General features: G+C 35.6%; 6 protein-coding genes and 1 non-coding gene across 14 annotated transcripts; 3 read left to right on the top strand and 4 right to left on the bottom strand.

Annotated features, from left to right (window-relative positions):
* Window positions 1240-3850, top strand: LOC104768777 (probable sugar phosphate/phosphate translocator At5g05820). The gene is made up of 4 exons (XM_010492825.1): window positions 1240-2071; window positions 2583-2686; window positions 2779-3007; window positions 3258-3850. Exons 1-4 carry the CDS (start codon window positions 1625-1627, stop codon window positions 3402-3404), a joined length of 927 nt encoding a protein of 308 aa, XP_010491127.1. The 5' UTR covers window positions 1240-1624; the 3' UTR covers window positions 3405-3850.
* Window positions 7566-9142, bottom strand: LOC104768776 (RING-H2 finger protein ATL43-like). Its single transcript, XM_010492824.2, has one exon. It carries the CDS (start codon window positions 8998-9000, stop codon window positions 7783-7785), a length of 1218 nt encoding a protein of 405 aa, XP_010491126.1. The 5' UTR covers window positions 9001-9142; the 3' UTR covers window positions 7566-7782.
* On the top strand, window positions 10241-12870 carry LOC104768775 (L10-interacting MYB domain-containing protein-like). Of its 8 annotated transcripts, none has more exons than XM_010492821.2 (5): window positions 10241-10351; window positions 10441-10647; window positions 11120-11448; window positions 11537-12034; window positions 12119-12870. In XM_010492821.2, the coding sequence occupies exons 3-5, from the start codon at window positions 11143-11145 to the stop codon at window positions 12674-12676; spliced, it is 1362 nt and encodes a 453-aa protein (XP_010491123.1). In that variant the 5' UTR covers window positions 10241-10351; window positions 10441-10647; window positions 11120-11142; the 3' UTR covers window positions 12677-12870. The 8 variants fall into 8 exon arrangements, with proteins under 8 accessions (XP_010491123.1, XP_010491124.1, XP_010491122.1 ...); XM_010492822.2 differs by having other exon boundaries at window positions 10441-10674; XM_010492820.2 differs by lacking the exon at window positions 10441-10647.
* On the bottom strand, window positions 13322-13394 carry TRNAR-CCU. Its single transcript has one exon. It is a non-coding gene; the product is annotated as a tRNA-Arg (tRNA).
* LOC104768774 (transcription factor DIVARICATA-like) lies at window positions 14030-15516 on the top strand. The gene is made up of 2 exons (XM_010492814.2): window positions 14030-14884; window positions 15033-15516. Exons 1-2 carry the CDS (start codon window positions 14469-14471, stop codon window positions 15436-15438), a joined length of 822 nt encoding a protein of 273 aa, XP_010491116.1. The 5' UTR covers window positions 14030-14468; the 3' UTR covers window positions 15439-15516.
* Window positions 18015-20887, bottom strand: LOC104768773 (26S proteasome non-ATPase regulatory subunit 7 homolog A). The gene is made up of 10 exons (XM_010492813.2): window positions 20553-20887; window positions 20042-20134; window positions 19876-19957; window positions 19583-19679; window positions 19412-19487; window positions 19238-19296; window positions 18952-19074; window positions 18736-18793; window positions 18562-18647; window positions 18015-18460 (listed from the first exon to the last, which is right to left on the bottom strand). The coding sequence occupies exons 1-10, from the start codon at window positions 20737-20739 to the stop codon at window positions 18395-18397; spliced, it is 927 nt and encodes a 308-aa protein (XP_010491115.1). The 5' UTR covers window positions 20740-20887; the 3' UTR covers window positions 18015-18394.
* LOC104768772 (WUSCHEL-related homeobox 7) lies at window positions 21232-22323 on the bottom strand. The gene is made up of 2 exons (XM_010492812.1): window positions 21890-22323; window positions 21232-21764 (listed from the first exon to the last, which is right to left on the bottom strand). Exons 1-2 carry the CDS (start codon window positions 22251-22253, stop codon window positions 21559-21561), a joined length of 570 nt encoding a protein of 189 aa, XP_010491114.1. The 5' UTR covers window positions 22254-22323; the 3' UTR covers window positions 21232-21558.

Genomic DNA, 23802 nt, shown 5'->3' with positions numbered 1-23802 from the left:
TAAAACTCCATAGTACACAACAGCTTCAAACCATATAAGGCAGAATCAAGAATATTATAATCTTAAATATTATTTTAGCTGTTTTTATTGTGGGTTATTTAAGTAACTTTCAATACTGTATAACTAGACAAAAAATATATATTTTGTAAATTTCTTCATGGCTAATTTAAGATTATTCGACATAAATTTATATACCAATTTATAATTGGTTCTGTATAGTGTAGAGAAGAAGTAGCCATTTAGGGATTTAACAAGTTATGTAAGTCTAGGCTTTATTGCAAATTTAACCGTTGGGAAATCTTGGGGATGACCATTAGACATAGAGACTAGTCTCCCAGACAACAACAGAGAGAATTTGATCCAGTATAGCCCAATCTCACAAAAAGGGATTATAGTCTAATAACCCAATAAAAAGAGATACCAAGGAATAATCGTAACAATCAAGTTAGATTGCCAATACACTATCAATTTTTATAAATTGTGTTGACTTAAAGACTCATGCATTCGATTCTAATCTAACTATACTAATACCATAATTCCCCTTTGCTACACCGCTAATAAAGCTTTCTTTGATTGGTCTTTTACCACTAGACTTAAAACACCCCCACTTGCTCAAAAAGGTTTAGTAAATTTATTTTGAAGTTGAACATAATTTTCTGCCAAACTTCTGCTAATTAACAATTAGGTGATTCTTTTTTTTTTTCCTGAAAATACATTTTGTATTCGTAGAAAATACTAGTAGTTTATAATCGTCGACAGCCTAACTAATTAAATGGATGCTTGACCGATATAATAGAAGAAACTGGAGGATGATCTAACCGATTAACCAACCAAACGCTTCCTTGATTCATTAATTAAAAAAAGATTCAGCAATTTAGTCAATTAAAATATGCTTAAAACTGAAGTAGATATTTTATTTGAGTTTTAGGCTTTTAGCCAAGGAAATGCCAAGGATGATTATAGCACTAGTAGTACTAGTTTGATTCATTCACAAAACGTAAATCATTGTCAAAAGTGTGATTACTACTAAACAAGTCAACATGGCTCCTTTTCTTCATTGTCACAACATTACAACACATATCTCCTCCACACTTTAAATCAACTCAAGTAACCCTAAATAAATAAATAAAGTCAATAAAAATTAGAGAAACTGACATTTTTGTATATACTATATTACTATAAAACAATACATAACATAACGCACCAAAACCATATGAAACCGAAATAAAAAGGATTAATTAAAAGTTAAATAAAGAAAAATTTACTTAAAAACTGGAACGAAGAGAGAGAGAGAGAGAGAGAGAGGTGAGAGATGTTGCAGCTTTAAGCCAAGCAAGATCTCTCCTTTTTTTCTGCAGCTTCTTCTTCATCATCATCTTCCTCCAAATAAAAATCCCAACTTTTTCTTACCCGGGTTCTTCGTTTCCAGCCATCTTCACGTGTTCTAAGTTCTAACCTAAACCCAGAGTTCTCAGCTGATCGATGGAATAAAACATTGTCATCATCATCATCACGCGTTACAAAAAAAAATCTCTGTACTTTTCGTCCAGATTCGATTCACACCAAAATCCCCAAATCCTCAAATAGGGTTTTTTGAGATTTTGAAATCTCATTCAGATCGAAGATGAAGATGGCGACGAATGGTCGGTTTTTCACAATAGGGCTAGTAACGTCATGGTACTCATCAAACATTGGAGTATTGTTGCTGAACAAGTACTTGCTCAGCAATTACGGTTTCAAATACCCAATCTTTCTCACCATGTGTCACATGACTGCTTGTTCCTTGCTTAGCTACGTCGCCATTGCTTGGTTGAAGATGGTTCCTATGCAGACCATTCGATCCCGTGTTCAGTTCTTCAAGATCTCTGCTTTAAGTCTCGTTTTTTGTGTGTCGGTGGTTTTTGGGAACATCTCTCTTCGTTTTCTCCCTGTTTCGTTTAACCAAGCCATTGGTGCTACGACGCCGTTTTTCACGGCTGTGTTTGCTTACTTGATGACACTTAAGAGGGAGGCTTGGTTGACTTACTTCACTCTCGTTCCTGTTGTCACTGGTGTTGTTATTGCTAGTGGGGTAATTCTCTTAACACTCTTCAAGTTGAATCCTTTTTTTTAAGTATTGCATTTTGATGGAATTATGATGGATTCTTAGAGAGATTGATATAGTTGTGAAGTAGAAGCGTGAAGTAGAGTTTGAATTGCTCTGGTTGATTCAATTCATATGTTGCCATCATAGTTATAATTTTGGAGGAAGAAGCTTAGATATCATTATGAGCTTAATACTGATTCAGTTTCATTTTAGGTCAATGATACGAGCTCTTATCTTTGAACAGAAGCTCTGACATTGTTGAATTACGTTTCTTTTGCATTGTTTTATGCTTGGATTCGCTGATTTCTGTGTTTCACTCATCCTCTCTTCATCTTATGAACATTTGTTGCTCATAATGTTTGTTTAGGGGAAATTTTGTTCTTTCTCTGTGTGATGTGTTTGCTTCCTCTGATATCTTCTTTCTGAGTGCTTCCTTTTGTTTAGATAGGTGTTTGCTATTCTCTGTTTGACATTTCTTAATTTCTGGTTGTCTCAGGGTGAGCCAAGCTTTCACCTGTTTGGATTCCTTATGTGCATTGCAGCCACAGCTGCGAGAGCACTTAAATCAGTGCTTCAAGGAATTTTACTTTCTTCTGAAGGGTAAGAAGTGTGATTGTTAAAAGGTCTATGTAGCTATAGTTTGAATATCCTAAAGAGTGTTGCTAAAAAGATTCTAAATTGTTGTATTGAAGGGAAAAGCTGAACTCCATGAATCTCCTCCTTTACATGGCTCCAATAGCTGTCGTGTTCCTTCTGCCTGCTACTCTTATCATGGAGAAAAATGTTGTCGGCATTACAATCGCCCTTGCAAGAGATGATTTCAGGATCGTTTGGTATCTACTATTCAATTCAGCGCTCGCCTATTTCGTCAACTTGACAAATTTCTTAGTCACGAAACACACTAGCGCCCTCACTCTGCAGGTAATTTACAATCCAGTTTCTTTTTACATCCTTGGTATTTAGTTGGCACAAAGTCGGTCCAAGTAAGTGTAGAACTAGTGAGAAACAGTCATCAGCTTGATCCTGTTAGTGTCATATTTCTTGGATGTTCAGTTAATTTTGGTTTGTTATGTGTATGTTTAAGGTTGTGTTTTCCTTACGTTTCAAAATGAATTTTAAGATCTAATTCACGTAAATCTCATACAACGTTGTTCTGATTGGTCTGTGACAGGTGCTAGGAAACGCCAAAGGAGCAGTAGCAGTGGTGGTCTCTATTCTAATCTTTAAGAATCCGGTTTCAGTAACAGGAATGCTGGGTTACTCCCTCACCGTCTGTGGAGTCATTCTCTACAGTGAAGCCAAGAAACGAAGCAAATGAGAACACCAAACACACACACACCAATCTTCTTCTTCTTCTTCTTCCTTGTTCCTCCCTATATATATATATGTTTTATATTCTCTCCCATATGGAAACACAGACAAGTAGTCTCTTTTGCTGTTACCAAAATCTTACACAGCATAACTGACTCTTGTCCTAAATGAAAAGTTGGGCCAAAAGCATGGATATTGTTTGCAGAAACACGAGAAGCAAAGCACCACAAGGATGATTGATTTTACACAAAGGCAAGAATTTAGAGAACTTTCTATGAATAAGTAACTTTTTTTGGTTTTGATCTTTCTCGGATTGTCTTGCCTTTTCTCGTAGGTTGTTTGTTGAAGTAGCTTTTTTTGTTTTCTTCGATTCTTTTACATTTTTAGTTTTGGTTATGTCAAACATTTACAACAACACCGATTAATTAATGGAAAGAGAAAAAGTTCCAAATCTTTTTTGTTCTTTAAACCCTTTTTTCTAGTAATGTCATTATGTGAGAATTCAATTCAATGTTATGCTATATCAAGGTTTCTGAGTTGTTGAGATCATAAAGCTGTGTGTAGTAACTGTTGTGGGCAGAGCAGAGAGTATCAGAATCGGAAGTGATAACAGTTTGCAGGGGAGAAAGAGCTAAAAGAGAGAAGGGGACAAAGGAGTTATTTTTTACGGAAGAGGACACAGTCTTGTCTTTGTCTATATAGCCTGTCTTGTCAAATCACTCGCTTCATTTTCTTTATATGGTAAAGGCAGCCATTTATCATATCAAGCTGTAGATCCGAATTCACCGCAGCATATCTCACTTTCATGATCTACACAATCCACACAAGTTACTAAGTAGGCCAATTCAAATAGATTTTGTAAAGAGAGTGTGTGGTGATGGAGAAGACTCGCTCCACTAATATTAGTCATGGTACCAAAACTTGTAATGTGATAATAACTCTCTCGACAGGGAAAAAGCAAGAGTGAAAATTCAGGAGATATAGAGAGTGGAAAACGCCAAAAAAAATGGGGTCGGAGAGGAACGAAAAAGGCAAGAGATGTTGGAGTAAATAGGTAATGTATACACTTACAAGACAGACAAGAAAGCTGAAAAGAAACCAAAAAAAGTTGGAAGATTAAGAGAGTTGGGAGACTGTGACAGTTGAGTTAGAGTCTATAAAACTCTTTCAAGTACTCGAGTGGGCTTACATGAATCGAGAAAAGTAATTGAGAGATATTGTAAAGGGTAGTCTCTTTTTTGCAGGACGATGATAATGAGGACCATGTACACACACGTATCCACGCTTTTACCCAAAGGACACTGGACGCTCCCCTTCTATTTCTTGATCAATGGATTCTCACTAGAGAGACTTTCCAAGATTTACATTTTAATTACTTTTTTGTTTTTCCTAGTATATTTATTTCTTAATTTTTTCTTAAACATCCAAATCATAATTAGTATTTAATCCTTATTGGTACTACTTTTGTTTCACAAAGATTGATGTTTTAATAATTTTACACATATTAAGAAAAATTTTAGTTTTTATTTATAAATTAATTTATAATTACTTTTTTGTAGATAGAGTAAATATAAATCAATAACAATTCAAAAATTTAAATATTTTCAATAATTACTTCTTGAAGTTTACAAAACATCAATCTTTCTAAGACAAAAAAATATCCCAAAACATCAATTTTTGTGAGACAAAAAAAGTATGACATGAAGTTTCAGGGACATTTTTTATTAAAGAAACTGTAAAAAAAATTGTTTGATACTGATTTTTTTTTTTAACTATTTTGTCAGATAATGGTATAGAGGATGCAATTATGATTCTTATATCTTGACATATCTAGGGTGTGAATGGTAACTGCGGTCAGGGCGGTCAAATCCGTCTGCGGTCTGGACCGCTCTATTTTTGGGGCGGACTACAGACCACTGCGGACCAACTCTATTTGTATACAAAAGCGGTCCGCAGTTGGTCCGCAGCGGTCTTGTCTCTGCTTTATTTGGACCGCAGTGATGCGGACTACATTTGCTGAATGGTAAATAAAAAGTGATCCAGTCCGCAGATGGATTTGTCCGTCCCAACCGCTGCAACTATTCACACCCTAGTGAACTCTGCAGCTCTATAAACTCTGTTAATTTCAAAGATTCTATTGTGGGCCACTTTTTTCTTTGAGCTCTGTGATTTGTCAGCAGTTTTGGATTTCGTAGTCTGTGTGGAAATGATTTATTTCTTTCTTTCCCAAGATTTGTTGTTTGTTTAAATGCCCATATTCTTCTTATGGAACTCCATTCTTCACTTCTCATAGCCAAATGGTAAAAAAATAAAAATAAATTATATCGTATAATTACCACCGAACGCACAATAATTTAGAGAGGACAATAGTAACGTTAGGCGGATGAAATCATGGCAAGGGCTAATAGACAAAATAAATTCGTTGTTATTCTAATGAAAATGTCATTTTCTATGGTTAGTAATTAAGATGATGGACTATACATGAGATAACACAGGCAAAGGCCACATGTAATGTTCTCCTTTATGTATCCCTTGCTGTTGAGATTCAAATAATTTCATCTCTCTGTTAACAAATTTTTTCTCTCCGACATGTTTTAATTAACAGACCGTACGTCAATTTATTCAACCATTTCATTTTCGATCTCTCTCATAGTAAGTCCAAACAAAACATTATAAAATGTAAATGACAACAAAAAGTACTGTTTAGGATAACATTAAGTAATGATCTCAATTGTGACATATGCTTTTGCCTCTATCTGATGATTTTTTCTTCTTTCATGGAACTCATGCAAGTTACATGAATCTGAACTTTGATGTTGATCACATATATATCGACAACTCATGCACGTAACTATTGAATTTTATATGATTATTTAAGCGTAACAATAGTCATATAAATTTGTCTGGATGAAATAAAAGTAGATAACTATTATATCAATAAAACAAAACTAATTAATAATCCTAAAAGTTGCTTACTTTTTATGATCTTGTAACATCATCATCAATCATACAAACTATACACCGATTACTCTAAATATATAAACCAAACTTGTGATGCTTTGCTTTTGCCTGTACTATGTGTGCTACTACTACAATCGTTTATTTTTCTTCAATATCTAGTTAATAAAGAGGAGTGGGCAACACAACTGGTTGTTACGAAACCAACAAGAATAAACAAGATCAGCTGTCGAAAAAAAATCACAAAATGAATTACTAATAAAAAAACAAAAAAAAAGAAAAATATAGAATGTTGGAACTTGGAAATGATGAGTTGTAAAGTGATGGCACGAAAGAAAATCATATCATTAATTCAAACATTTAAAGTAGTCAATAGAAAATACGATATCATCTTATTAATTGTGTAACCAAAATTGGTTGTATCTATCAATCAACAATGACTCTGGAAGTAAATGATCTGCCACATAAATTTGCAAACGAGTTCTCTCTATACTATAGCAGTCTAGCACGTTTATGACTTCTTTGCTTTCAATCTTTTTCATCATAACAATTCTCATGTAGAAAAGGGTAAAAAAATGAAATTTAAATCGCTCCTTCCCAAAGTCTCACGTACGTAAAGAGATGGATGTAAAAAGTACTGTCTACAAAAAAAATCACAAGTTAAATTTCGAATTGGACATTTCTTGGTTTTTACATAAAGATACCACCTAGTGTTATTTATTTACTTGGAAAGTTTTCGAAAGTATGGAACATGTATTATATCGAGATAATCAATTTGTACACAAGGTTTTCATCATGTGATTGAAATTACAAAATAAAAAATTAGATGTATATATACAACAAATAATCATAGAGGTATGTAGATGGATCATGAGTTGTGTCAGAGCATTGTCTTATGTCAAAAAATTTGAAATTGGAACCTTCTTTTGAGGTCCCAAAACTAAAAAGCTACTACAATACTACAAAATCTAAAAGAACAGTCCATTGTTACCATTATTATATGGGTTCAAAAACCACACACAGCTAATATCATTATTCTATCCAAAACAGTAATAAAACTCATTAATAAATTGTCTTGCAAGCACATAATGTTTCAGTGTTATGAGTTCAATGTATGAAAAGACAAATTAGGAGCTAATTTGTTTTTATTTTAATAAACTCAGTTATCAGATCCCTAATACTCGCCCTTTATTACACCAAGACACTAATATAAAAAAACTCAACCTTTCACTTTCCTTATAATTTCCTCAAAAATTAAAATACAAAAAAGAAATGATTTGTGCTTCCTCGCACTCGTGCATCTTCCTACCTGTGCCATTGTTGCATTGTCTCGAATAAATTAATTTGGGGCTAAATTGTTATCAAACAAAACTACACCGGCCAAAACTGTTATATGACAAATTTAATAGGGACCAAAAATAAAATTTTTAAACAATGCTGGTGGAAGCGGAGGCACGATGGGACCAAGCGAGCCACCTCGAAATCACCGCCGTGGCTTGTCGTTGTCTCGGCTCTCCTCCCCATCTCCTCCGTCTCTCGATACTCGTTAACTCCGATACACTTCTCCCGTTAATTACATCTCTACTGCCCCCACCCTCCGCCGCTGCTAATTTCTTACATTCGCTTAGTATCATCTCCGATCTTAGATACAAAAGATCCGACGGCCTAACCTCGCTCCACCTCTGATCGTCTCGATTCCCGCCGGAGATTATTATCCGGTGCTCGAATCTCTCCTGATTCGGAACCAACAGCAACCCGTCTTTCCTCTGTAACCGATCCAAGCACTTCACGGCGACGGTTTCCGATTTCTCCTCGCCGGAGTTATTAACTTTCAAAGAGCTATCGAGCGATCTCCGAAACGGCGTCGGATTCGTTTTGAGCGCTCTAATCTCGTTGAGTCGTCGACTCGCACGTTCGCCAGCTGATGAATGACGACCGGAGATTCGACTAATAACCGGAATAAACCGAGTTAAACCGGTACTGTTAGATTCTTCTTGTTGACGGTTAGTAGAGAAACGGAGCTCGAACCAAGAGTTACAGTCACCGATCAAGAGTATATCTTCCGGGTCGACCCGGTAACGGCAAAGCGGGCAAGTGGAGTGAGCGTCAAGCCACGTGTCAACACACTCCACGTGAAAAGCGTGTTTACATTTCGGCAGTAACCTCAGCACTTCCGTCGGTTCGAACCGAGCGAGACACACGGCGCATTCTAAACCATCCTTTTGACCGCTCAACGCACCAAACCGAAAAACCGGTAAAGATTCAATCACGGACCGGTCTATACCGGAATTTTTCCTCCCTAGTACGACTCCACCGGCGTAATACCCACTGCCTCCGTATCTAGAGACTGCGAAACGCTGCTGGTGATGGTTACCGTAAAAGCCGTCGTTTCGTCGTTTACAGTGTTTGACGTAGAGGAGGAGCAAGAAAGTGAGAGAGAAAAACGCGGTGAGGACGGCGATTACAACGGCGATTCCGGGCATGAAAGAGGAAGTTAAGTTATGACGTGGAGGTGGAAGTGGCGACGGAGTGTTTGAGTTTGTTATAACGACCGCCGTGTGATTGTCTGCGAGTGAGACATTGAGAAAGAGAGAAAGAAGAAGAGAGAAGAGAAGTAGTAGCAGCAAGCAAGAAGAAGAAGACATGGCTTAAAGGGGGCTTCTAGTTGAAAGAGAAGGTCTTAAGACTTTAAAATGGTTTTTTTTTTCTTTCTATTTTTAATTGAGAGAAGAAGTGCCTGAAAATAAGGGAGACACTTTTCTGAGTGTGAGAGAGGGTAGTTTTAAAGGGAAAGAAAACAAAGTGAATAAAGACAAAAGAGTATTGCATTAAAAACATGACTTCATCATCTTTCATGCCTTAAATTTTGATTTTATAAACTAACCAAAACATTTTTTTTAATATATATTTAAAAGAAAAATTGAAAATTAATAGGGAGGGACAAATCAATGATGATGCTATTCAATTGAACACAGGGCTAGTAGTTAGTTTACTTACTAGGGAGGTTGGTTGGTTTCATTCATTCATGCAGTGCATTTGCATTTGCAGGGGGACTTGCATGTGTTTAAATTAGCTACTTCTAGTTCTAATTGAGATGACAATGTCAGAGTTGTATATGGAAAAAGTTGTACCTGTTTCAAATGTATTATCTCAATGAATACTGCTTTTTTTTTTTGTTGGAATTTTCATACTAATTATAACGCTTTCTTCTGATTCAAAACATATCTAATGGCTAGTAGCGGCACAGAGTCGATGAGAGCCTCTACTAGAATCAAATCATCAATGCAACCAAACAACAACAACAACAAAAATCATCAATGCATGTCTCTTACTATTAATCTTTTCTATTTAAATATTGACAATGAATATGAAGCTTACGCACTCGTGAAATCTTAGCCAACATATCGTTAAGTGTTAATTTCAACCGAACCAATTCCATGTCTCTTATCTTATCAAGTGAAATGTTAACATCCTAGCTAACTAAACTAGTCATGTGTAATTTGTTTTCTCACGACACGATGCCCTTAAGGTTTAAAAGAGTGCAGTCACATTTTTACCGTTCATACAAACCAACTTTTTATTTTTTATTTTTTTGCGTGTAGAATTTCAACTTTTAAGTCACACTTTCAAGCTAATAATCATCTTCATGATTCAATTCACCATTTATAAAAATATGTTGACAAAAAAAAAAAAGCAAAAAGAAAAATCTAAACCGAATTGCAAAATCAAGACCGGACTCAAACACAAACCTGTGTGAATCCTCTTAACGAATTACAGTCTCTCTTCATGGAGGTCCATGACGCGCATGACCAACTAACTCGGCCCAGCCCATAAGTTTTAGTAAACACCTTTCAAATCCGTACAGTGCGNAAAAAAAAAAAAAAAAAAAAAAAACAGAGACGAAAGCGAGGAAAAATCGCGATCGGCTTCTCCAGCCACACACACCCGTCACAGTGTTAGCCACTCAATCGCTATCGCGTTTCCATCAGATTCCGGGTAACGTTCTCCGTTTCTTAAAAATCTGATTCTGCGGCTTCCCCCTTCCCGCCGGTGAAAGTTCTTAACCATTATCGTAATTTTTTCAGATTACTCGAATTAGGGTTTCTTGCAAATTCCCCTCTTTTGATTTTGAATTGGGGAGGAAGTCTCAGATCGCATAATCAGATTCTTGCATCTCACTGAAACACGTTTCATGCAAACGCGTCTGCGTTCTCTGTTTCAATATCATCCATAGATTCTTTACATCATCAGCATTTTGGAGCTCTAGAAGTGTTGATCTAAGTTTATATGACGTGTGTTCTGTTTCTTGAATTGTTCATGTAAATCTTTATGCAATTGTATGACTTTATGATATGAATTTTGTGTGTATCTTCAATGTGTGTCTCTTTGTTTGCTTTTGTAATAAAGATCTAATTGTCTTCATGTCCCACAATTATGTTTCTGTGTTCTGTTTCTTGAAATTGTTCAATTGTACGGCGGTTTATATGATTTGTGTTCTGTTTCTTGACATTGTTCAATTGTACGACTGTTTATATGATATGGATTTTGTGTGTATTCTCAATGCGTGTCTCTTTGTTTGCTTTTGTAATAAGGATCTAATTGTCATCATGTCCCAGAAACAATTATGTTTTTGTGTTCTGTTTCTTGAAATTGTTCAATTGTACGACTGTTATATATGATATGTCTCTTTGTTTGTTTCTTGTTGTTATAAGGATTAAGACATGTAACACTTATGTAATGATGTTCAATCGTTTTTATTGTTAGGAGTTTGGAAGTGAGAAAAAAAAATGAGGCCAAAAGCAGTGTGGGAGCCTGAATATCACAGAGTGTTTGTTGAGCTATGCGTGGAGCAAACATTGCTAGGGAATAAACCGGGGACACATTTTACGAAAGAAGGTTGGAGGAATATATTGTCATCGTTTCAGGAGAAGACAGGGGCAATGTACGATAGAATGCAGCTTAAAAACCATTGGGATACAATGGGCAGGCAATGGAAAATATGGCGTAGACTCGTTGAATGCAGTTATATGAGTTGGGATCCTGAGACCAACACTTTTGGTGCTAGTGATGATGACTGGGCTATCTATTTACAGGTTTACAAGTCACAAAACCAGTTGTTACATTTTTATTAAGATCACTTTGTCTGTTTCTTTGTGAGAGGCTAAAATGATTTTGCTGCAGGAGAATCCTGATGCTGGACAGTATAGGTTGAGTGTTCCGCAAGATCTCAAGAAGCTAGAGATTATCTTTGCGGGTAGGAATGTAGAGGTCAAAGATGAGGTAGTTTTGCTTTCGAGTGTAGTAAAGAAGAGGCGAAGAAGTTGTTACGAGGAAGAAGATGAAGATAACCAAAGCATGTGTAGTTCATCTAACCCTCAAACGAAAGGGTATTGGTCTCCATCTACACATGAGCTGTTTCTTAATCTGTTGGTTCAAGAGACTCTGAAAGGAAACAGACCCGAGGCACATTTTAACAAGGAAGGTTGGAAGACGATTCTTGAGACAATTAATGATAATACCGGCCTTAGTTATACTAGAGCGCAGCTGAAAAACCACTGGGATTGTACTAGGAAGGCTTGGAAGGTTTGGTGTCAACTCGTTGGAGCTAGTAGCATGAAATGGGATCCAGAAACTCGTAGTTTTGGTGCTACAGAAGAGGACTGGCGAATCTATATTCGGGTATGATCATGCTACTTGTCTAACTTTGGTCCACTGGACTTCATTTTGAAAAATAGCTTCTCTCTTTGGTTTGGTTTATCACAGGAAAACCCAAAAGCAGGACTATTCCGCCATAAGGAAGTTCCTCATGCTGATCAACTAGCTATCATATTCAACGGAGTTATAGAACCTGGAGAGACATACACTCCTCCTTCGCGTTTGCGTAAGAAGCTCCTCTACAATCGTTCTGAGTCACCACAATGGAATGACCCAACTCCATTGTCAAAGCACCACAGAGATGAAGCAGAAACCTCCAGGCTAAATGGCGGTTACGCAGAGTCTCGGTTGCAAGAAGATCGGATAGAAAGCGAAACCGCTCAACGGTTGGATGCCATGAAGTCAATGAGTGAGGGTATGTTACAGGAAAGTCCAGTATGCGTTGAGATTGAATCGGCAAAGCTTATGTACAGCATTGGAGAATGCATTCAAAGTCTTGACGCGATGAATGAGGTGGAAGAAGGTAGTGAGCTCTACTTGTTTGCGTTGGATTTGTTTCTGAAGAGAGAGTATAGAGAGATCTTCTTAGAGCTGAAGAAGCCTAGTTTGAGAATCGCATGGTTGCAGAGACTTCACTCTGCTTCGCTTGCTGTTACTACAACATAGGTTCAAGTTATAAAGCCATCCTTTTTGTTAATTTAGAACTCTGGTTCTGTTTGATTTTATACCCCAAAGAATCGTTCTTCATTACTTATATATATAAAACAGCAGGTAGAGATCATGTTGATGAACCTTTGAATTTGCCAAATTCTAAGTGGTTGTATGTAATATTTTTTCAATAGAAACCTCCTTCAAAACTTTGTGTTGTTGTGACAAGTGTATTATACAACATTTTGTAAGTTACTTGTAACCAAGTTTTAACCATTTTGTATTAGTCTTTAATGTACTCCAACTCCACTTCCCCCACAAAAAAAATCTAAAACCTATAATAAATTTACCTTTCACTGACTCATTCGGAGAAGATATTCAGAATCTTGTGTACAAGTTACAGTTATGAAAACTTTATACTTCAATATATTTCCTGAAAATTTCCATGCACCTTACATGAGAGCAGAACAAGTTTGGAGCCACCGACAATGTAGTGATAAAGCGAGTGAAAGAGGCTTTTGAGAGAGTTGATTAGAATCTTTTTTAAGTATAAAGCGAGTGACGACAAAAAAAAAAGGAAAAACAAAAGTTTAGTCGCATCCTAATAATTAATTAATTAATTACACCTTCCAGGTTTAAGTGATTAACTAAAATTTAATCAGACGCGCCAGGTAGGGGTCGAACCTACGACCTTCTGCTTAGGAAACAGACGCTCTATCCACTGAGCTACAGGCGCTTACGTAACTGATATTATAACATACCTATGAAATTAACGTTATATTCGTCTTTTCTTTGTTTCTTTTTAAAATCTGGCGGCCGACGGCTTATGATATTTTCGTTAAATTTCTTAGAATCATTTTTCTCCATTCTATAATGAATTAATGATACGTAACAAACGAAAAAAGACATAAATAATAAATAGTGTCGTTATGTTTTAAGCTTACATGTTATCCCGAATAAACTTAATTAAGTGACATTAATAAATTTCTAACAAATTTCTATCAATTAGTCACATTGTTTTAAGTGTTTTCTTAGATTACTTAAGCCTTAGGCAAAGCCGACGTATATAACACGTAAACTGTCATTACATTTAAATACGAACAACTTTACTTTATGTGTTGTGGATTTATTTTGAATAATATTAGAGAAAAATTACCTAACAAAAAAAAGGAAAAAAACAATGAATTCTAGTGGTTATCAAAATTTTGGAAGGATATGAGATGTTGGCCTAGTAATAATTTGTTTAATTGAAGTCTATTGTTATTTTTAATTATTTGATTCATTCTGAAGAATCCTCTTTGAATAAAAATGAAACCAAGTAGGAGAGTGGAGTGGTTTCATTGGTTACAACTTTACACACATGCACTCTTTATAATACATACCACAGATACCTACCTCCTTGTTCTTGCCCTTTTGCATGCTTCACCTCTCTTTCTCTCTGTCTTTCTCCAATTTCTGCACTTGTTCTCTTTCTACTATTTGGGTTTTGCTTGTTTTGTTTTCCTCTGACGACCCACTTTTGCAGATTCTCAAGGATTCTTCAAAGTTTAGTCTTTTGAGTTATTTTTCCAGATTCTCCAATTTATGCTAAAAAAATCTCTCACTAAATCAGGTTCTTTGATTCCATCATTAAACTATTCGTTAAGTTTCCCCGTTTGATTCCTATATATCTTCAGATCCTATAAAAAGCTTTCAGTCTTTCACTACATCCACAAATCAAAGCTTCAAGCTACCAAAAAATTAGAGAGAACAAAACTCATAACCACTTTATAGGTGAAACTTTTCTCTCCTAGCAGCCTTTTTAATTACGATGGAGACTCTGCATCCACTTATCTCGCACGTACCAACCTCTGACCACCGGTTTGTAGTTCAAGAGATGATGTGCTTGCAGAGCTCGAGCTGGACTAAAGAAGAGAACAAGAAGTTTGAGCGAGCTCTCGCTGTATATGCTGATGATACGCCTGATCGCTGGTTCAAAGTTGCTGATATGATCCCTGGAAAGACCATATCTGATGTCATGAGGCAATACTCTAAGCTTGAAGAAGACCTCTTCGATATTGAAGCAGGACTTGTCCCAATCCCGGGTTACCGTTCTGCTCCATGTGGATTCGATGATCAGCTTGTGAGTCAGCGTGACTTTGATGCGTATCGTAAACTGCCTAATGGAGCCAGAGGATTTGATCAAGATCGTAGGAAAGGAGTCCCATGGACGGAGGAAGAACACAGGTGAAGATACTATATGAGCTCTGTAATCCTTGTGACACAAGTCACTCTTCTTAGTTTCTTACGTTGCAAGTTACTTCTCTGTTTTCTTGGTTGGTTGGTTTGCTGATGCTTAGTTTTTCGTTTTTTTTTCATCAATTGTTCTCTGCAGGAGATTCTTGTTAGGGCTTCTGAAGTATGGGAAAGGAGATTGGAGAAACATATCGAGGAACTTTGTGGGATCAAAACCACCGACTCAGGTTGCAAGCCATGCACAAAAGTACTACCAGAGACAGGTCTCCGGCGCCAAAGACAAACGTCGGCCTAGCATTCACGACATAACCACCGTCAATCTTCTGAACGCCAATCTCAGCCGTCCATCATCTGATCAAGGCTGCTTCGTTTCACAACAGGCCGAGCCGAAACAAGGGTTCACCCACAGAGATAATGCTGATCAGGAGAGAGTGATGTTTCTTGGCCAGAATCTTTCCTCGGTCTTGTCTCCCTGCGATCCTACCATTAATTTCGCCGGAGCAGATGTCTACTGTGATGGAGGTTACACTATCACAAGATCCTGAAACTGGTAGTGAGACTAATGTCGAATTTTGAAAACTGTAACTAATGCATTAATGGAAAAAACTCCAGAATTATGTTTTTTTTTTGGTAAAACTTACAATTATGGTTATGTTACATGATTAGATGAAAAGTAACTAGTATGTGAATATGTATGTTATGTTTGTGGAATAAACATAGATTAGCTAATATCTAGTATGCATGACCACGTCTTTTTGCCCAAAAGGACCAATTGGTGGGTTTATGGCTTTACTTGCAACTGTAACGGTCAGTCATTTTCTTAGATTTTTTTTTTTAATATAACACAAAACTTTTGTTAACTTTTATAAACTTGAGATGATGAAACATATACATTAATAAGCTGGTTCATCTTTTGATAATTTAGTTCCGAACATCTACATGATAAAACATGTATATCGATTTGTATTTGGACTCTTTTGATCATGATGCGCGGTACGCATTCCAAGGTTACTTGTCTCAAAACATATAATATGAGATTCACAAGAATATTTGTCAAGAAAATTTGATATGCGTTTTCCAATATAACAATGTATAAAATTTTCTTTTACTTTAACAAAACAATGTCTAAAAATTGATGTAAAAAAGGAATAAAAGTGAGTGTTGGATATATTGTGTGTGTGTGTATGGGTGGCAAAGCTTGACCACTAACTCGTAAACGGTATATAATGTAGAAGCTGAGTCTGCATTCCACTTTCGACCCAAAGAATCACATTCTTTTCACCTATTACACCAACCCTTTGCTCCCTCGATATTTGTATAAGCTCCGGAACAATTGTTTTTTCCTTTTCTTTTTGGTTATGATTATTTTGATAAAAGAACTAAGNTTTTTTTTTTTTTTTTTTTTTTTTTTTGTATATCAGTAGACAAAACTGATAATATGTAATGCTTTACAGCATGATTCAATTCTTGTTCTTTCACAATATGTTCTAATAATATTAGAATTATGACACCTTATATATGTATATACTATTATCTCTTTTTGATTTGATGTATTTAGTAAATAAAATGTACATGATTTTCTGTACTAGATATCAAAGATACATATTTTGTGAAAAAAAAAATGAAGGAGAAGATATATTAAATTGCTTTTTTATATATATGAGAAAACTTTCAGTTTATTTATATGAGAAAACTTTCAGTTTACCAATCAAAACATTTGAGAATAAAAGAAAAGATATTCTGAAGTATTTCACTTTCCGACCATGGCCAAAAAGCTTCTCACTTTCTTATTGAGTAACTACGTAACTACGTAATATTAAGCTATCTCCATTTCTTTTATTCTTATTGAGTAAACAGTAAACAGTATATACTACTATATATCGTCATCACTTTAAGAGAATCAGAACCCTATTGTATGTTTTTTCATGCGGGAATAAAAATCCCTAAGATACTAGTTAATAATAATGTAGGTCGGTTGGAGTAGATAAAATTCTACCACCACCTAGGTCATTCGAATTGTTAAATATTATATTTATGTAACTTTGATAAACCATAATCATATAGTTAACTTTTTTTTCGTGGCTCCATGTGATGAGGCGTTTGAATGAAACCCAATGACAAGTTTATAGTCGTATATATACATGAATAATTTTTAGAAACAATTACTGAAATGTTATCCAAAAGTTGGTTTATTACTCATATCTATAAATTTTTACTAATAATAAAAAAGTTTTTTTGTAGATTCTGGTAATATTAACTAAAATGAGTAACATTTGAGTAATTCACCCTAGCTTTTATTGATTTTTATTGCTTTGACACCTTTAAAATATTGTTTATAGTTAATAAATTAAGCACTTTAGTTACTTCGTCATTTGCATTTGGTCACCTCAATGGGATATGCAGCCTAACCATGCACTCAACATACTACTGATATGAAAGGCCTTCTTGTATGGTTACGTCGCGTATGTATATTATACAACTACAGTACATGTATTACTTTTCGTAGTGCTAGGTTACGTTANGTTTTTTTTTTTTTTTTTTTCTTTGTATATACAGAATATGTAACAGTTTGGATTTCTTAATCTCTTTTGTCAGATAGAAAGATTTCAAAGTAAAACATCGCACAAACGTCAAAGCTTATTAAGACCTAATCCTATTCCTAGTTAGTTTGTAAATCGTACATTTTCCTAATTTTAGTTAACGAATAACAAAAAAGGAGTAGCATATAATACACATATGAAAAAGACGATGTTCAAAAGAGGCAGACTTAGAAAAAAGAAGCATATTAATGCGTATCATCAAACAAAGCACCTTCTTGTTTTCGTTTCTGTCCGTTATCATCAAATATCTTTTTCACCAAGCTTACGCCATTTGTTACCTTTATTTTTCCTTCATCATCCTTTTTTTCACTTTAATTTTCTTGTCGTTGTTGGATGTTGTTGCTGTTGCTTCTTTTCAATTATGAAAAGAGCTCACCCAAAAGGTCTAGTCTCCCTTCTTGTTGTATTCAATGCACTGGGACAATGGCTCTCTCTATTCAGACATTTCATATTTGTTGGTTTAATTGTATGATATATGGAGAATATATTGAATTTGAAAAACGAACAACCGAATTCTATAATATGAATGTTGAATCCAGATGCTAAATTTGGATATACCGAAGGAACAGACGGGGGGCTAAATGTGTGATGAAGAAAAAAAAACTCAAGAATTTTAGTAGGATAAAAGACCCTTTGTGGAGATTTCGACACATTGACGTTAAACTTTGTATCTTAAACCCCCTCAAAAGAGGCCTAAAAACCTAACCAACTTGAAAGATATAATGAAAAAGACTCTTTGATACATTCTGAAAACAATTGAGAAATCAACACTCGGAAAGAGAGCCGATATCAAACTAAACTGGCTCGTCCCCCAGACTTGTCCCTTCTTTTGGGGGAAGAGAACACACAACAGCTGCCTTCATCGCGGGGCAATGATGACTAAGTCACTAGAAACCCTGATCTAGCTGGTGGCAGGTATGGCCACAGGCTTTGAGTCCTCTGCTTTTTCATGTTCCTTGTTCAGCAACTGAAACATAGCATCCCAAGATTACAATCACAATCACAATCACAAGTTCAGGTACTTTCACATTACTGTGTGCCGTGAGAGAGAGAGAGTTAAGATCTAACCTTGTTGTTGATCAAGTTGTGTAGCGCAATTACACTCCGAATGAGGGATGATAAATAGATAACCAGCATCATGTCATTTGTTTTGACTGCACATGATAAATGCAGTGAGACTAATGAAGCAAATGCTACAAGAAAGCAGTCAATATAATTTCAAAAATGATAGCAGAAACTCACCTGAGAAGGCCTTGACCAACTCGTTCACATTCAGGTTAGGAAGCAAGTTGAAAACGTCCTATCGATTTTAGAAAGGAATAATTCATTAGATGAGACAACCAATAGCAGAGACAGTGACTAAAAAGTTATAAAGATCACAGATTTGGACAATATCAAATAGTTTATAACCATAATTTCTAGAACCAGAACACTAAATAAAAATATGTAAGTTCTAACCTGCAGATGGTATAAAATCTCATGGTTTAAAGGGAGCTTTCCTTCAATTACAAGGTCAAGGTAACTCCGGATCTCCCGAAGACGTGCATCGAGTCCTTTCAAAGCAGTAAGTTTTGCTGTGACCTGGATCAGAATACAATATACGCTAGGTAAGTCCTCCAGCAGAATCTCTTATGTTCATAAATAACCTTGCAGGAACATCAATACAGATCCTCAAGGGATGATGATTTCAGCAGACATTTCTACAGATGATAATGAAACATTCAAGTACTGTAAAGACAAATACCTCAGTCGCCAGGGTACTGATTGTTGTGTCTTTTACATCCCTGAGCAAATGTTCCACGCCTGTACAAGAAGGAGAATAAAGCAGGTAAGTGTCAAAAAAGACCTCTCTCCGAAGCTATAAAAAAATAGACTTTTTAGACATCAAACCAAGGTGATCAAACCATTTTGGACATACCTATTTCCTCAACTTCATGAGCAGCAATTTCGGTAGACACATGAACAAAGACTTTCTGGCTTTTCTGAGTAGCATTCTGAAGAGACAACCAAGTGTTTAATCAGCATCTAATTAAATATAAGAGTACAACTGTACAAAATGGACCAAGATTTGGAAGGGTTTGTATCTTACCTCCTTGACTTCCTCCACTGCATAGTATGCTTTTGTGGGGATTCCAAGTTCTTTAGGCTGGACATCAATAATGACCAACACTGGATTTGGAACATAGCTGCAGAATCAGAAGCAAAACGAAGATTAATTGAAGATGAAACAGAAGCCACAAAAAGAGTGAGAAAGAAGAACAGATTTCTGCCCAAAAATAAGACTTTCAAGAACCAGCATATCCTCAATCCATCTCACATGTTAACAGAACATAACATAAAGTCTAATAAATTGCTACTTGAATGATTAAGCTGGATACTTACCCATTGAACAACGCGTGAACATCCAAATCATTCTCTCGAAGTTTAGGGCCTGTGCTGTACCAACCTACAACATGCTCCTTGGCTGAAAAGCAAATAACTTTAGTTAAAAAGCCTGATTTCTACATTATCAAATATGGATCTAAGTATCAATTTCCTGAGAAAATACCATTAATTCTCTTGAACATGTGGAACATTGACTCATGGTAGTTGTGATCAAGAAACCAGATACTTGGGTCTTTGTCATCCTCCTCAAAGGGCACTACAAATAAAAAATTTCAAATGTTAAACGAGTCATAGACTCATATACATATGCAACAGTGTCCAAAGGGCTAAAACTACTTTTGTGCAAACTAAAATGCAAGTAAAACCTCCAACAAATCAATCTAAAAATGATCTCTTTCTCTTCAATTTAAGTAATTTTTGGAAATTCCAACACATACGAGTAGTCACTGAGAGATCTATTGAATCCAAAACCCTAGCGAGAACAGAACTATACAAAACAGCTACAAAAACCCTAAATTGCTGTTACTATATACATCTCGCTAGAACCCAGATACGAATAACCCCTAGAACATGAATCAAAACATCGAATTCAAGTCTACCAAAGACCCCATCAGAATCTGAGATCTGAGATCGAAGAGAACGAGAGGAAAAAGTAAAAAAAAATTAAGGCTAACCTGCGTAGCTGTTGGTGACATCAACGACACCACGGGAGCTGCTTCCGAGGAGAACACCGACGACACGCTTGCGTGAGTCCTTAGCGACGCGATTGTAATGGTCGACGATACTAAGCAAGACGAGTGGATGAACAACCACTTTCTCGATCGTCCTTGCTGATATCTGTTGCGTCTTAATTACATCCATTGTTTGGGATTAGAAATCAAACCTTCTCTCTCTCGCTTTAAGTAATCTGAATTTCTACGGAGAGTGAACTTTTCCGATCTGGTTTTTTTCTCCGACGGAGCTGCTTTGAGAGTTTGCTTCTTCTCCAGGAAAAATATAACCTCTCTACACAATTTGCCTTTTTTAATCTCTCCACTTATTTTAGATATTTAATGGGCCTATGCTTTGTTAAGCCCAATCTGAAGGGCCTGATGAACCCATTTATCGACCCATCAGGTTTTTTTTTCCATTTTATTATGAACTTTAATTATTTTATTCCAAACGAGTGTGAATATATGAATTCTAGAGGAGAAAATAAACTAAAAAGTTGTGGAAATATCATCACTGCCATTGTTGGTGTCTTTTTCTTTTCATTTGCACTTATCCAAATGTTACTATATAACGTAAATTGTAAATATATACTCATTTCATGGGAAGGCCAAAGTAACAACGAAGCGAGTAAGGTAAAGAAAAAGAATGTAACAACAATATATATAATTAACTTCTAGAAAGGGGTAATAATTTGTTACAAGTAGAAGTTGCCCTCTTATGATCCCATGGTAGGACAATCATAATTTTACTACAACTTGATCTTAAAAGTCCTATATCAGCCGAGTGAAACTGATCGATCATGTTAATTTCAGTTCTAAACATATAGTTCCAAAATAGGGTCTTAATTATCTCATGCTCATGCATATAGACCAAGATCTATAGGTAGCTAGTTCTAAAGTAATTGTGATCTTCATGTCCTTTTTTTTTCCCATCCACTAGATCAGTCGTTAATATCAAAAGCAAACCACTTCATAGAAAGCTTAATCGGAGATCCAATGGCGGGTGTTCCATCTCAGCTCCACATGTTGAGTATGTGGAAAACGCCGTCGTATAGGCTTGCTCTCGTGTGTATTCGTTGTGGCTCGCACTAGTCAAGTTTGCTCTCACTCTCTCAACCTTCGATAACGGGAATAGTTGCAACGTCTCTATCTCTTTCTCTTCTTCTTCGTCACAAACTTCAAAAAATATCTACAAGAAAAAAACTAAAACATATTACTATCTAGTATTCTAGTCTTTAATGTAAAATGTGATAATATAATATACATATATATAGAAAGATATATACAGTATCTTTATTAACCTTTACGTTGTGGTTGATGAAGACGTGGTCTGTATCGACGAGGGCTAGCAGAGAGATCTGTGTCTTGACGATGATCAAAATCAACGGAGGAGATTTTGCGGCGCTTTTGTCTCTCCCTAGCTTTATGGTTTTGGAACCAATAGAACACGTTCTTGCTCTCGATCTTACCGTACAAACTCAGCTCCGTAGAGATCTTCTGAATCTGATCGGTGCTCGGTGTTCGCAGCCCTGCCTTGAACAGATCCGTCAGAAGCTTCACTTGCTCCACCGTAGGATTCCACCGTCCACACTTCGTCCCTGTTCCTCCTCCTCCGTTAATGCTATGAACTAATCCTCTAGCTTTGATGGGAACTCCAGGAGACATTATTAGATTTAAGAACAGAGTTCTTAAATGTTTGCGTTTTAGGGTTTTGAATATGTTTATATGTGATGAGGTGTCTTAAGATGGACTTCGTGATGTGAATGGACCAGGGGTTTGTATATATAGATAGATATGATTAGATGGTGTGTCTCTTTTTTGAAATTTTTGTTGACTATTATAATCCAAAAATGATATATTAAGTTACTGTGTCTGTGTTTTGAGTTTTGTGTCGTTTATTTGGTGTTGTGTAGGATAAAGGTAGAAGAAATCAAGAATCAGTGCGTTTGTTTATTACGAAATGCATGCTTTTGTTTTTGGGATTTGTGAGAGACTGATTTTTTTTCTTGCAGCTTGATCGTGTTATTTATCCTACGTAGCTAGGGTTATGTGCTACGTACGTATGCATACATATACGTAATTTTATCAATATGTACTGATTAATTTGGTTATTGATTAGGGATAAAATGTGGGATGTTGAAGCATGTGGGGTTGCAAATTTAGGCTAGAGAACATACTAGCGCGTGATCAGTTATCGTACAATAATAATTTTAAAGTTAGGTAGCCGCAAAAACTATATGTATTGTGTGAACATATTGAAAAACTCATGAATTAACGGGAATTTTTCCACAAAAGCTGTGACTTGAGAAAGTAGTTTGGTCGGCAAATGGTGATTAGAAAATTGAGACCAAAATTATAACTAAGCTCATCTATAAAACTATATACTTTCATAATATAGTATTATAGTGTCTGATATTTATATTTTCTTTTAAAAATCAGATTCAAAGTAATTAAGAACTGCACTCGAAAGTTCGTCTTTATATTACGGTAATAGTGTTCACAAGACTATGGTCCTCATCTTAACAGTGTTCAATCAATATGATTGTAGACTTGTAGTGACCATGAAAATTTTATTTAAGATGTGTTTTGGCAGAGAGATGTATGTTGTCGTGAATATTGTGAACGTGATGTAAAATTAGTGGTGATGATTTTGAGAAAGACATGCACGAGACGCTAAGCGAAGACTAAAGGAGATCCAAAGAATAAAATGACAATTAGAATAAAACCAAACATTGTTTTTATAAACAAGAGTCGCTCTGCTACACAACATACTAATATGTACAAACGTTAAACATATTTTAAAACACAATTCACAAATTTAATTGCAAAGTTTAAAGAAATATAAAAGGAGAAGATCGATTCGGCCTCAAAGTCAAACTTTACGTTGGTGTTTGCTAATTGGACTCATCCATAATTAATGATATACAGTATATATAGTGATTATGTCCACTTACATGATATATTAATTAAAACACATTTACGTGTTTTCTCTAATTTGAAAAAAAAAACATTAGACCATTTTTTATCAAAAGAATGTTGGCTTAAGATAGAAAAATCATTTTGTTGCTATATGATTCAAACTATTTTATTGAAATACTGATTTTTCACGAATATGATTTTTATACTTAAATGGTAAAATGTCAAAAAGTTAGTTTCTTTTAGGACTTCTGCAAACGTTGGACTTATGATACAGTGTTTGTTCTATTTAGGTATG

Source organism: Camelina sativa, chromosome 20 (assembly GCF_000633955.1).
Source record: "Camelina sativa cultivar DH55 chromosome 20, Cs, whole genome shotgun sequence".
Taxonomy (NCBI): Eukaryota; Viridiplantae; Streptophyta; class Magnoliopsida; order Brassicales; family Brassicaceae; genus Camelina; species Camelina sativa.
This window is presented reverse-complemented; position numbering and strand designations above follow the sequence as displayed.

What these genes read in the sequence shown, in the direction of transcription:
- LOC104768777 (XM_010492825.1), top strand. Translation starts at nt 1,625, where the DNA reads ATGAAGATGGCGACGAATGGTCGGTTTTTCACAATAGGGCTAGTAACG. An exon ending in GTGTTGTTATTGCTAGTGGG is followed by an intron (nt 2,072 to 2,582) that starts GTAATTCTCTTA and finishes TGGTTGTCTCAG; the next exon opens with GGTGAGCCAAGCTTTCACCT. An exon ending in ATTTTACTTTCTTCTGAAGG is followed by an intron (nt 2,687 to 2,778) that starts GTAAGAAGTGTG and finishes GTTGTATTGAAG; the next exon opens with GGAAAAGCTGAACTCCATGA.
- LOC104768776 (XM_010492824.2), bottom strand. Translation starts at nt 9,000, where the DNA reads ATGTCTTCTTCTTCTTGCTTGCTGCTACTACTTCTCTTCTCTCTTCTT.
- LOC104768775 (XM_010492820.2), top strand. Translation starts at nt 11,143, where the DNA reads ATGAGGCCAAAAGCAGTGTGGGAGCCTGAATATCACAGAGTGTTTGTT. An exon ending in ACTGGGCTATCTATTTACAG is followed by an intron (nt 11,449 to 11,536) that starts GTTTACAAGTCA and finishes ATTTTGCTGCAG; the next exon opens with GAGAATCCTGATGCTGGACA. An exon ending in ACTGGCGAATCTATATTCGG is followed by an intron (nt 12,035 to 12,118) that starts GTATGATCATGC and finishes GGTTTATCACAG; the next exon opens with GAAAACCCAAAAGCAGGACT.
- LOC104768774 (XM_010492814.2), top strand. Translation starts at nt 14,469, where the DNA reads ATGGAGACTCTGCATCCACTTATCTCGCACGTACCAACCTCTGACCAC. An exon ending in TGGACGGAGGAAGAACACAG is followed by an intron (nt 14,885 to 15,032) that starts GTGAAGATACTA and finishes TGTTCTCTGCAG; the next exon opens with GAGATTCTTGTTAGGGCTTC.
- LOC104768773 (XM_010492813.2), bottom strand. Translation starts at nt 20,739, where the DNA reads ATGGATGTAATTAAGACGCAACAGATATCAGCAAGGACGATCGAGAAA. An exon ending in TCATGAAGTTGAGGAAATAG is followed by an intron (nt 19,297 to 19,411) that starts GTATGTCCAAAA and finishes CTTCTTGTACAG; the next exon opens with GCGTGGAACATTTGCTCAGG. An exon ending in ACAACTTGATCAACAACAAG is followed by an intron (nt 18,461 to 18,561) that starts GTTAGATCTTAA and finishes GCTATGTTTCAG; the next exon opens with TTGCTGAACAAGGAACATGA.
- LOC104768772 (XM_010492812.1), bottom strand. Translation starts at nt 22,253, where the DNA reads ATGTCTCCTGGAGTTCCCATCAAAGCTAGAGGATTAGTTCATAGCATT. An exon ending in TCATCAACCACAACGTAAAG is followed by an intron (nt 21,765 to 21,889) that starts GTTAATAAAGAT and finishes TATTTTTTGAAG; the next exon opens with TTTGTGACGAAGAAGAAGAG.